The sequence below is a fragment of the Ceratotherium simum genome, chromosome 3, assembly GCF_057802395.1.
Source record: "Ceratotherium simum simum isolate JZ-2026a chromosome 3, ASM5780239v1, whole genome shotgun sequence".
NCBI classification, from domain to species: Eukaryota; Metazoa; Chordata; class Mammalia; order Perissodactyla; family Rhinocerotidae; genus Ceratotherium; species Ceratotherium simum.
The window spans coordinates 92,887,168-92,899,616 of NC_141902.1; the positions used below are offsets into that span (position 1 = coordinate 92,887,168).

General features: G+C 43.5%; 2 protein-coding genes across 4 annotated transcripts in view; one reads left to right on the forward strand and one right to left on the reverse strand.

Annotated features, from left to right (window-relative positions):
* Nucleotides 1-936: 936 nt before the first annotated feature.
* On the reverse strand, nucleotides 937-7,872 carry PEX11A (peroxisomal biogenesis factor 11 alpha). The gene is made up of 3 exons (XM_004431943.3): nucleotides 7,702-7,872; nucleotides 5,010-5,125; nucleotides 937-3,042 (listed from the first exon to the last, which is right to left on the reverse strand). Exons 1-3 carry the CDS (start codon nucleotides 7,764-7,766, stop codon nucleotides 2,471-2,473), a joined length of 753 nt encoding a protein of 250 aa, XP_004432000.1. The 5' UTR covers nucleotides 7,767-7,872; the 3' UTR covers nucleotides 937-2,470.
* WDR93 (WD repeat domain 93) overlaps nucleotides 7,571-12,449 on the forward strand; it is a 53,075-nt gene continuing 48,196 nt past the window's right edge. For 2 of the 3 annotated variants that reach the window (XM_087428938.1, XM_087428937.1), the window contains exon 1: nucleotides 8,031-8,443. The gene's annotated coding sequence lies outside the window, so the exon portion shown is untranslated. Of the gene's footprint in view, nucleotides 7,961-8,030; nucleotides 8,444-12,449 lie in introns of those variants that run through there. The other variant, XM_014788673.2, reaches the window with a different exon arrangement.

A 12,449-nucleotide genomic window follows, 5' to 3' on the forward strand; every position in this document is an offset into this window, starting at 1 on the left:
ACAAATTAACCATGCGGCTGTGTCGGACAGCAACCTGGGCCACAGGGCAGTTGTAAGCCTCTGGAGCAGTGGCTTTGGGCCAGAGGAGCACAGGGCTCTGTGCCTGAAAGCTCTGCTGACAAGGCTCGTTCTTTGGCCGCTTCAGCTGAGAGCCCAGAATGTGGGTGAGAGGTGACAAGTGGTGAAACGGCCTAGGAGAGGCCCCCGGGAGCAACCTGTTTTCCAGCAGCAGCTTGAAGGACACAGTTATCTTCTTTCCTTCCCCATCCCTACCTGCCTCCCCTGCCACCACCACAGGAGCACAGGGACCTCGGTCATCTTGTGCACCAGTGGGTCCCAACACTAAGCACTGCACTCAAACGTTCACTGTTGAATAAACAAACTATCAGGCAACAATGTTAGTTATGAATGCACTGGCCTGTACATGTATTAGGAATGTCTTTGCTTTTTAGAATCCCTCATGAATCTGGTGGCTCGGAGGTGGGGAGAGTCAGTTAAAAAGGACAAAGATGCACAGGGAGGGAGGTACCAGGGCACCACTAAGGTTTTCACAAATTCTAGAAGAGGTGGCATCTCCCAAACTCCCCACAACCCACCCTAACTTGCAGAGGACAAAAGTACCAAGACAGATAACACGCTGCTGCAGATTCAAGGCCGACTTCTCCAGTCAGAAGCCAAACCACCACCGACAGGGCTGACATAGAGGACCCTCTCCCGGTAGCAGTCTGGATGTGATCATTTTAGAGGTCTCCTGCAACCTGGACGTTCTATGTCTAAATTTTCTTCATCCTCCCCCTCAGCTTGGATCTTCCCAGGAGAGAGCTCATTTTCCCAGAGCTCACTCTACCAACTGGGTAGACTCTGACTGAGATTCCCTCTGGATCACCTTACCTTTAACTCTTCTCCATTCTCAGAACACATTCACAGGTACATGAGTCAAGTTTGTCTAGAAATTTATTAGACATAATTAATCTATTACAGTATAGGATCTGGACAAAGTAAAAATAATTATTTAAATTTTTTATTTGCCCTGATCTAGCAGCTTTCATTTCTCTTAAAATTCACAAAATGTTCTTTCCCAAATCCTATATGTTGATTGATCACTTTAAAAATAGAGAGCCAAGGCCCTGAGTCTCAATCACATTTATGGGAAATTTATTTAGTGCACATTTCTTTTCTCATTTCCATTCAGATGAGATGGCTTTATTGGTGAGGCTGACACAGGCCTCCTACTTGATGACATCCTATTTCTCCACCTCACTTCCCTCAAATCAGAGGATCTGTAATCATAAATAAGAACCCAACACCCAAGATGGGAAGGAAGAACACAGCATGAATAAATGTCCTCTTCACTAGCCCCTCACTGCTCTTTTCCAACTCCCCCAACCACCCGACACATATGAAGTCTGATTTAACATAGAAAATCATGACCCTCTTACGTTCAGAGTACTCATGAAATTTTTTAACTGCATAAATTTTTATGAAAATTAATGTAGAAATGCCCAAACTGTTATATGGCTTTAAAAAAAACAATCTAGCTGATAAGTCTAGAGATAGTTTTAATTTTTGTAGAATACAAACCACTGACCAATAATGGTTCAAAAAAAGGCTTTTCACACAGGATTCTAGAGAGTCTCACACTTCCACTCAATCAGAAAGACAGTGAAATATCATGGAAAGACCACTGAATTGGGAGTTAGAGGAATGAGGTTCTGTCCTCAGTTTTTTTAACCTCAGTTTCCTCATCAGTCACAGGCTACCTACAGGCACCCGTTGTGACCTTCCACGTTATTTTTACCTCAAGTCCTTTCTATCCGCTTCTGATTTTTGCTTACTCACTGCATTACCTAAAGACACCATTTATACCTCAATGAAGGTGCCTGATACATCTCTGATTCTACTTCTGGACAGAGGGAGGACAGGAGTGCGATGAAGTAAGGGTCCGCAATTTAAGAGGCTATAAGCCCAGCTCCCCTCCATCCTGGCACTGGCACCTACGGAGGAAAGAAGGGGCGGAGGAATAAGGGGCCTTTACTAGATCTGAGAGTGGGCTGTGCATCAGACCTACTGTATTCATGCGAAAGCAGGGAGGCACACAGCCCAAGAGTTACCGCATATTAGTATTCACTTGTTAGTTTGGGCCTTTTTCAATTTTTTTCTTTCAATTTTTATTCATTCAGCAAACACTAAGCTCCTACTACGTGCATAAGAGATGCTCACTAAATGTTAGATGAAGGGAAAATACTCAGAAATTCACAAGTCACTCCAGCACTCTAAAAAACATACATAAATCTTCACGCTCTCCCATTCTCCATTCTTGGCCCCACCTCTGCACACTTCACAGGTCACTACGTGTTCAGGTGAACAAGTCTTTAAGGACAGTAGGACACCATCTGTGCCTAAGGCAAACATCCATTCTGCTAAGAGGCCATCTGTTAAAGCAGGGACTAGTCTTCAGCCTGAAACCACCTCAGTGGGTCTTTAGCTTCATCTGTGGATATGCCACCGTGATGACGCCTGCTATAGAGGACACAAGACCTCCAAGTCCAATGATGCCAGGATTGGACTTATAGATCCCCAACTGGTCCAGAGGGTTCAAGATATCACAGAAGTTCTTCACCGTGTCCAGGAGCAAGGGAGGATGCTTCTTCAGAGATTGGAATAAGAGAAAGAGAAAGGACTGAAGCCATTCTGTTTCCTCATCAGCCACGCTGTACCCAAGAGGATCCTGGGATGATGATTTCTCCCCCTTTGCCTTGTCATGTGCAACCTGTTCCATCTGCAGGGAGATTTCATACAGATCCCTGACCAGGCTCAGCAGGAGAGAATAGTAGTAATGGCGGGCAGCCCACATTCGCCATTTCTCTTTGTTAATGCCAGAGGCGAGCCCTACGCTCCTCACCCAGAGAATGGTGTCACAGATGAAATAAATCACACGGTTCAGGTTGGCTAGTGTTAGGCATAAGCGGGGCACCAGGTCAGTGGCATGAATGCTCTGCTGAGTCGCCTGTACAGCATGTACCACATTGCCGAGTCTGAACCCTGCGAGAAGAACCCACAACAGTTAACAATGATTTAATTAGTGTGTAACAGGAAAGCAGAATCCCTATATCAAGGTGCGAAGCCAGCACTGGTTTAACAACTGACTGTCATTTGAGGCTCAATCTTTGCTCAGGAAAGGAGAAGGATATTACAGTATGTCAAGGACACCTAAAATGATCCTGGAAGGCAAAAAAGACAGTGACTCTTTAAATTTATCACCTCCGTGCCAGTGAATACCTTAACATCAACTTACAACGTACTTCAGGCAAGATCAATCATGAGTGTGAATTGTTACATTCAAATATTACCACCTACACTTCTTTCCAAGTAAGGTACTATGATAACATGAAGTCCAGATGCAATATTCTTTTGGAGAATCTGATGCTTTACATTTTATTTACTTTCCAGACAAAAGATTTCTCTTTTAAAAAACACCATTATCATTTTGCCATTTCTCTGGTCCAAACCCCTTTGGCTCCCTACTGTGAAGACGACCAAGTAGGGATGGTAGGATATCGTGGATAGGACAACTAACAATTTTGTCATATGTGACTCCTAGTTGAATTAAATCAACCGCTGCAAGGCATGCCCTTATTTAAGCATGTAATTCAATTAATCAGGGATGCATGAGTCAACGAACATTTATGGAGCACCTACTCAGAATGAGTTACAGTACTAAACATTATGGAGGATACAAAATAAGTACTTTCCTTAAAGGACTATATCTTAGACTCGGCCAATGCTCAAAAGTAGCTACCCTCAGGAAACTTATAATCTCAGAAGAATGTCTGGTATTATTTTATCAAAAATAACACAAAACAGAATATGTAATGAATAATCCTGGGTTCTAGTTCTGGCTCTTGCACTAACTGGCTGAGTGACCTTGGGTAAGTCCTTTCAGAACTTCAGAGACTAGTGACCTCTAAAGGACCTTTGAGCTCCAACATTCTCCAAGAGTCTAAGAACTTCTAATCTTGGCCTTCTAAGCCATCCAGAAAAACTGACCCGACCCTTCCCATCCCTCTGCTTGACAACTTAAGTCTTCTCTCCGTCAAACAAGTTTCCTCATTGATCCCTCAATACAATGGTTTGCTCATGACAGTTCTGCGACTTCACTAGAGGAAACCTCCCTTCAAGAGTGCTCTCCTTCGTTCTCTAGCCACACCTCAAGTTCCACCTCCTCCAAAACACCTTTCTTTTCCTCTACCCCAGCCAACATATTTGGCACTAAATCTTATTATTTATACCATGTGATCTTAGTTCTCCCATAAAGCCAGGACTAAACCTATATGAAGTAGATGTTCAAGAATAATTGATCAACATCTGATTTCTACATTCCATTCTAACGCCTCTGCTTACCTACTGTAGCAACATCTGGTTCTCATCAAACAACTAGGAGTCAGGCATGCAGTTGTTATTATAGGTATGGGATTTCCCAGTACGCTTTATTTTCAAAGTGAATTAAATGAGTGTAAAACCCTGACTTCACTTTTTGCCTTTAACATGAAACCACCCCACAAATGATCTAAGAAAATGTGTCCATCCGTTTCCTCTATCAATCCCTCAACAGAAGGGTAAAAGACAGGAGGCCCAAGATAAAGCTATTCTGTTCTTCTACAGAATACAAAGGGCTCCCAGGAGCCAGGAGCTCATGTCAGGGATTGCCAAAACATTTCGTGATTCTAAGAACTAAAGGTGAACTAACACATTGTATGTCCCAGTGGTTATGATTAAGCAGAAAGACATGGTGTAGCACCAAATGTGAACATAGGAGGGTGTGTGTGAATGGTCTGCAGCAAAACATTCAACTTTTTTGGCCTGTCGTTCCATGACAGCAGCCTTACCAGTCAACTTCATCAATAAACTTGATTGACTAGAAATTAATGACCTAGAATGTATTTTGTGAATTACAGGGTCTGAGGATTCTAAACCAGGAGCCACTGTCCCTCAAGAGACAGGGTACTTACATTTACGGCCAGTGCTCACACTGGACTCCAATTTCTTGAGCTTCATTACCACCTTCTCTTTGCCAGCTTTAGGCTCTAACAAATATCTAAGCAACATGCATGTGTACTGAGTAGCTCTGAAATGGAAAAAAAAAAATGAGGAGAATGATTTACAAACCAAATAAAACTTGATTCATGAAGTAAGAGAAGGAGAAATATGTTTTGCTAAAGATAAAGTTTCTCATGTAAGCAGCTCTTACGAAAGGAAAGTTCTGCAACAGTCACTCCACAGGGCCAAAGGGTAGAACATGTGATGGAAAAGCAACACAAAGGTAATGAAAGAGAATTCTGCAATAATACAGTGAACAGCCCCTAAAAAGGCCTTTTGCTGGCACAGAGAAATGGATATAGTCAAAGTGGCAAACTGCACAAAAATCTCCCTCATGTTGAGTCTGCAAAGGTCCATAATCTTTATTTTTTCTAGAATGATCTTTCAGATTTCTAAAATGAACTTTTTCTTTTTCCTGGGGAAGATTTGCCCTTCTGTTGCCAATCTTCCTCTTTTTTAATGTGAGCCACCGTCACAGCATGGCCACTGACTGATGAGTGGTGTGGTTCCACACCTGGGAACCAAACCTGGGCCGCCAAAGCAGAGCATGTCGAACTTTAACCATTAGGCCAACCAGGCTGGCCCTAAAATGAACTTTTTTGCCATGTAGTTAACCAACTACTTATGTGACAGGACACACACTCAAACCAGAACCAAATGAAAAGTCCACAGTTTGAACATTGCTTAATTTTTTATAAAAGGACCAAATACACACCAATACATAAATAAGTATAGACATGTTTTATATTTGTCTTTCAAAACTAATTAGCATTTTATATAAAATACAGACAGATCCTGTTTAATAATACAGTCATGTGCTGCATAATGATGTTTCGGCCAACAATGGACAGCATATATGATAGTGGACCCATAAGATTAGTACCATAGAGCTTAGGTGGGTAGCAGGCTATACCATCTAGGTTTGCATAACTATACACTATGATGTTTCCATCATACGATGAAATTGCCTAACAACGAATTTCTCAGAACATATCCCCATCATTAAGCAACACATGACTGTACTAAATATTTAGTAAAGTGATTATTGTCGTGACTACAAATAATGCCTTACTAACAGAAATACAACAAATGAGAAATTTTATCACATAATCAAACATCTAAATGCATTTGGCAGTCTATTTAATAAAGCAGGTGCCTGTTTCCTACTGTCCTGTAACTGCATTTGAATCCCTTTATGCTATAAACATTATTCTTAATAAAAACGTGGCACGTTTTCCAAAATGGTGAACTTGTTATTGGGGATGACGTAAAAAGAAAAAATCTCTCTCTTTCTCTCTCTCCCTTTCAATGTATGCTTCCCGGCTAGAGGGCTCAAGCTGGTGATGTCAATGAACGAATCTCCCTTTCTCAAACTTGGTCTAATACGAACGAGTCCAAAAACAAAGCATTATTTTATAAATGCCAGTTCGTTCACAGAAGCTATAGATCACCAAGGAGACTGGGAAATGAATACTAGAGATCTCAGATCTCGCTGAATAAGTATATTCTAAACAATTATTTTATTAACCAACCTCGTTGATAAACCTTGCAGGAAACATTCTGTGTACACTGGAATTGTAGCCTTCTATTTTAACAAAGCTTGTATATACCGCAACCATTTCAAAAACCTATCAAATTAATTAGAAAGGTAGTATGGCTTGTAGTTAACGACGTAGGCACTGAGGTCAACTGCATGGATTTAAATCTCTCAGCTCTACCACTTAGTACCTACTAACCTTCTGCTTCCGTTTCCCCATCCGTGAAATGGGGATGATTTAGAGTATCTACCTCATAAGATTGCGACGAGGGTTGAGTGAGTTACTAGCTGTAACACACTGAGAACAATATCTGGCATAAAGTCGGCTGCCAAAAATATCATTATTGGGGCTATTCTCACTGGTCTGTTTGCATTAGCACTTGTACACCCAGAAGAAGAGGAAAAGCTGTTAAATGAAACTGCAACTCTAACTATTCTATTTTTATTGAGCAAGAATCAACCAAATTTCTAAAAGAAATATCATGAATTATTATTAAAGCCACAATCGCTGTTTAATATGTTCAGTAGCACGGCGTGACCTTAGCGGCGCAGTCAGTTCTTTCCGAGCTCGCCACACTGTATTCGTTTCACAGCTCACGGACTATTGCACACGCAGCATCCCAATGAGGGAGACAGGACAGTATGGGAAGACAAGATAAAATTCCTGTCTCTCCATAACCATTTCATGGGTATTTGAAGCCACAGTCAAATGCTGGGCTTTCCTAGCCACAATGCTAAACCAGAGTTTCTCTTTAAAAAAAATCCTGGGAAGACTGCGGAGCGGAGAGACCCAGCCCTCCTGCGGTCAGGAGAGGAGGACTCGTCGACGGCCGGCACACGGCCAGGGCCTCCCGGCGGCCGCGCTCCGGGCCCGGGGCTTCCGAGCACGAGGCTCGGCCCGGGGGCGGGGCGTCGGCTCAGCCCCACGGCATTCATGGCGAGGAAGGGCTCGAGGACCACTCCCTCCGGGAGCCCGCAGCGGCCTTCCTGCTCCACGCATCGGGCTACGACCTCCTTCCCGGGCGCCGGAGAGAGGAAGGGGCGGTGGCCGCCAGCACCTGACTCACCTGAAGAGTCGTTCCCGGCCCTGGGTCTGGTTGGTGAAGCGGGTGAAGGCGTCCATGACATCCATGGCACCCAGCCCAGACCCACGCGTCGCACGGAGCTCACTGGCGAGTCCCCGCGGGAGAGCTGGTCTCGGCCCGCGAGAACGGCTGTCTCCCCGCCCCCGTGGGGGCGGGCGCACCTTCTGAAGAGCCACTTCGCGGGCTTCCGGTCGGGGCCGGAAGTGCTGGTTGCTAAGGCGACGCGAAGCAGCTGGCCCAGGTGAGCGAAACCTCAGCTTCCGCCCTCAGGTGCGGTGGCTCCCCGCATGTCCAGGGGCTCCGCTTTACATCTGGGGTCTTCTAGAGGGGGCCCGTCTCGCCAGCGGCAGGCGTTCCCGGGACGCCCCGCGCATCCCTGCAGATCCTGGTGCCCAGGATCCCCAGGTGGACCCCTGTCTGGCCACACGCCCAGTTGGGTGAGCAGTGCGGGATAGGTTGCGGAGAGCCGGAAGAAAAGACCCAGAGACTGCGAACGAGACATATAGGTTTATTGGGAGTTACTTACAGGGAGGTCCAGTGGCGGCCGGTTGGACAGCAACGAGCAACCGCAGGCGGGGAAGGTGTTGCTTCTATAGGCAGGGGCCGCAAAGGCTATATGCTTGCCAAGGGGCTGTCCCTGGTACGACCAGCGTTCCAGAAACAGTAGCTCACGTGGAGGATCTCTGTGTCCCTTTAAGACGTGATGTTCTTTGAGTGAGATAAGGTGAGATCCTGGCTGGCCAGCCCCTGGATTATTACAAATCCCAGCAGCTGGGCGTCCTGCCCAGAAGGGAGCCAGAAGCACACATGGTTGCAATGGGCTTGTGGGCTCTTGCTGGGCAAGCAAGGCCCAGGCCCTACAAACCCGGAATGGAGATTCCCCTGAGGTTTTGTTTGGGACTGCAGGGCCTAATCTTTTCCCAGCTCTGTGCTTCTGTTTCCCTTGAGCAACACCAGCTCCAGGTCTGAGGAATGAAATGGTTAGAGCAGAGGTAAGCCAGTTTGTGGAGTGTATTTCTAGCATGAGAGCTGGGGAAAGTGAGAGAAATTTTTGTTAGGATTATTGAACACTGAAAGATTTTACTTGAGGAAATCCTAAAAGGGTTAACATGAACAAAGTGGGGGTGAAAATAGATTACAGTGAAATTGCACCACTGAACGTTCCTTGTGTGGGGCTTGAAAACATGGAGCCCCACCCATTCCATAGCAGTAATTTTATAAAATGTGCACCCTAGAATCACAAAGGAAGGTCATCTGTTTTTGTAATCTTTATTCCCTTCCGCAGGCCGGCCCCTAACATTTGCAGGCCTGGTAAGAGTACCAATAGAAACCCACATACCATATGTTTAAATATTTAAAAGTTTTGAATCAAGGTAACAAATTGTTAAATAAAATATCTTCTGTTCTCCTACTTTGACAAATGTATCGTCATAATGATCTAGAAGTCCAGTTTCACATTCAGAATTCTTAAGCTTCTTGGAATACCTGGAAAAACAGCTAGAATATGGTACTGTGGGGAGAGCTGGTCCCCAGTCCTTTCTCACCCCCTCTCTTCCCATTTCTGGCTCCCACCTACATCACTGAGAGAGGCCTTGCATACAATGTGTGGATACTTCAAGACACATCCAAGTTTTGCCTGTACCCCTGCAAAGAGCCACACCTTGGCCGCCACTCAGGTCTGGGGGTTAACACTTTAGCAGCTGGGTCTCCCCTCAGGAGAAAGCTGAGAAGGAGACTCATGCAGACCCTGGCATCATTTGGGCAGTAAATTCCAGGGGGATATGTCCCTGAACATGATCTAGATTCCAGAAAGGGGTGTCTAGGCTTTGGGTGGGTATATCCTCTTGACCCCATAAATTACTCATCCTTTGCAGAAGGAAGTGCCTGTCTTCAGAGAGCCAGAAGTGTTTTCTAAGTTAATGTCCTAGGTCAGGGCAATATTGCAAGCAATAAGAATTTCTGAGGTGCTGGCCGTGTACCAACCACTGTGCTAAGCTCTAGACCTAGGGTTATAGACTAATGAGGGACACAAGTAAACAGAAAAGTACAACACAGCGATATGTTAGATGACAGAGATGAGCACAGGGTGCTTCTAAATACAGATTTATATAGTCTGTTTTCTATACCTATAATTCTGCCTTTTCCACAAGATCATATAAATTGAATCATATGGCATGTAGCTTTTTCATTCTGATTTCTTTCACTTAGCCTGATGCATTTGAGTTTCATCCATGTTGTGTATATCAGTAGTTTGTAATTTTTTATTGCTGAGTAGTATTCCATTGTATAGATGTGCCATAGTTCATTATCTCTTCACCCACTGAAGTACATTTGTGTTGTTTCCAGTTTGGGGCAATTATAATAAAGCTGCTATAAATACTTAAGTACAGATTTTCATATGAGCCATAAGTTTTCATTTTTCTTGCATAAATATGTAAGAATGGGATTGCTGAATCATATGTTAAGTGTATGTTCAACTTTGTGAGAAACTGCCAAATTGTTTTCCAAAGTGGCTGTACTATTTTGTGTTCCCACTGAATATGAGATATGAACGTGTGGGAGTTTATTCACCTACTGATAAACATTTGGGTTGTTTGAGTTTTGAACTCCTACAAATAAAACCATAACAAACGTTCACGTACAAGTTTATGTATGGACATATGTTTTCCATTCACTTATATCACACCTATGAGTAGAATGACTGGATATTGTGGTAGGTGTATGTTTAACTTTTTAGGAAATTGCTAAACTGTCTTCCAATCTGGTTGTACTATTTCATTTTCCCAACAGCAGCTGGAAGAGTTCCAGTTTCCCCACATCCTCAACAACACTTGGCATGGTCTATCTTTTTAACTTTAGGCATTCTAATATGTTTAGTGGTATCTCATTGTGATTTTGTGTGTGTGTGTGAAGAAGATCAGCCCTGAGCTAATATCTGTTGCCAATCCTCCTCTTTTTGCTGAGGAAGTTAGGCCCTGGGCTAACATCAGTGCCCATCTTCCTCTACTTTATATGTAGGACACCTGCCACAGCATGGCTTGATAAGTGGTGTGTAGGTCCGTGCCTGGGATCCAAACCCGCGAACCCCCGGCAGCCAAAGTGGAGCGCACGAATTTAACCACTATGCCACTGGGCCGGCCCCTCATTGTGATTTTAATAATGATGTCGAACATCTTTTCATGTGCCTATTTTCCATCTGTGTATCTTCTTTGGTTAAGTGTCTGTGCAAACCTTTTGCTCATTTTTAAAAATTGGGTCATTTCTTCTCTTATTACTGAGTTTTAAGAGTTTTTAAAATATCCTGGACACAAGCACTTTATCATATATATGACCTGCGAATATTTTCTCCCAGTCTGTGGACTACCTTTTATTCTCTTAACAGTGTCTTCTGAAGAGCATAAGTTTATTTTTGAAAGGTTTAGAAAGGTTTAAATTATCCATTTGTTCTTTTGTAGATTGTGCTTTAATGTCATACTGTCTTGACATGAGTACAGCCATGTTTGGCCGTTCCATTGACCTACACCCACCAGCACACAAAGAAATATAAAGCTACTTTCTCTGTGATGGGAACTGGCCCTTCTCCCACAGAAAGAGTTGCAATTTGTAACATTTCAAGGCTCTTTGGGCGTCATAGCACGGGATGGACTGGCCATCTGTGCGGGGCTGGGACGATAACCAGAGAAAACAATGCACGTACACAACTGCTGGGCTGGGACTATAGCCAGGGGGCTCAGTGCACATATGCCACTGATAACGATTTGTGCATGGGAACACTAAATGCTTGCTCTGCAAAACTCTGTAACTGCTTATATAAACTGCTGGAAACCGAGGCCTGGTGAGAGTTCCACCTGTGGAAGGGTCGCCTTGCCCGGACATGTGATTCCTGCCCAGCCGTGTAGATTGAAGGGACTCTCCCGGCAGTGGGGCGTGGATGTTGTGAGTAACTGATCTGATGTGTTCTCTTTTCAGTCAACCTGGTGTTTCTCTTTCCGGTTGATTTATGTCATTTCCCTTCAGCTGATGTGGATGCTTTCCCTTTCCAGTCGGGCTGATGTTTTTCCCTCTTACTATTTGACCTATTCGGATCTGTTTGCAGACTATCGCCTTTACTCTCCTCTATATAATAAAATATACCTTCAGTCCATTTGTTTGGAGTGGAAAGTTTCTTTTACATCTCCAATCGAATCCCCCGAACCTCTCATAACACATACCTAGGAAATCTTTGTCTAACCAAAGATTGTGAAGGTTTTCTCCTATGTTTTCTTCTAGAAGTTTCCTGGTTTTAAGTTTTGCATTTAGGTTTATGATCTACTTTGAGTTAATTTTTGTATATGGTGCAAGGTATGGATCGGAGTTCATTTTTTTACCATATGGATATCTAATTGATGTAGCATTATTTATTGAAAGGACTATCCTTTTTCCACTGAATTATCTTTGCACTTTTGTCAAAAATAATCTGTCCATATATGGATGGGTCTAATTCTGTACTCTGTATTTGGTTTCATTGATCTCTTTGTTGATTTTGATGCCAATACACACTGTCTTGATTACTATGGCTTCATAATAAGTCTTGAAATAGGTAGTGTTAGTCTTCTAATTCTGTCTTTCTTTTTCTAAGTTATTTTGGCTATTCTAAGTACTTTACATTTCCATATGAAGTGTAAAATCACCTTCTTAATTTCTAAGGAAAAAAAAAAAGCCAGTTGGGACTATTGTAGGGATTGTGTTCA

Bases quoted from the DNA above. Each gene is read 5' to 3' on its own strand.
- PEX11A (XM_004431943.3), bottom strand. From the start codon at position 7,766: ATGGATGTCATGGACGCCTTCACCCGCTTCACCAACCAGACCCAGGGC. The intron at 5,126-7,701 runs GTGAGTCAGGTG...TTTCCATTTCAG, and splicing joins GGCCGGGAACGACTCTTCAG to AGCTACTCAGTACACATGCA. The intron at 3,043-5,009 runs GTAAGTACCCTG...TTCTTCTCGCAG, and splicing joins TGTGAGCACTGGCCGTAAAT to GGTTCAGACTCGGCAATGTG.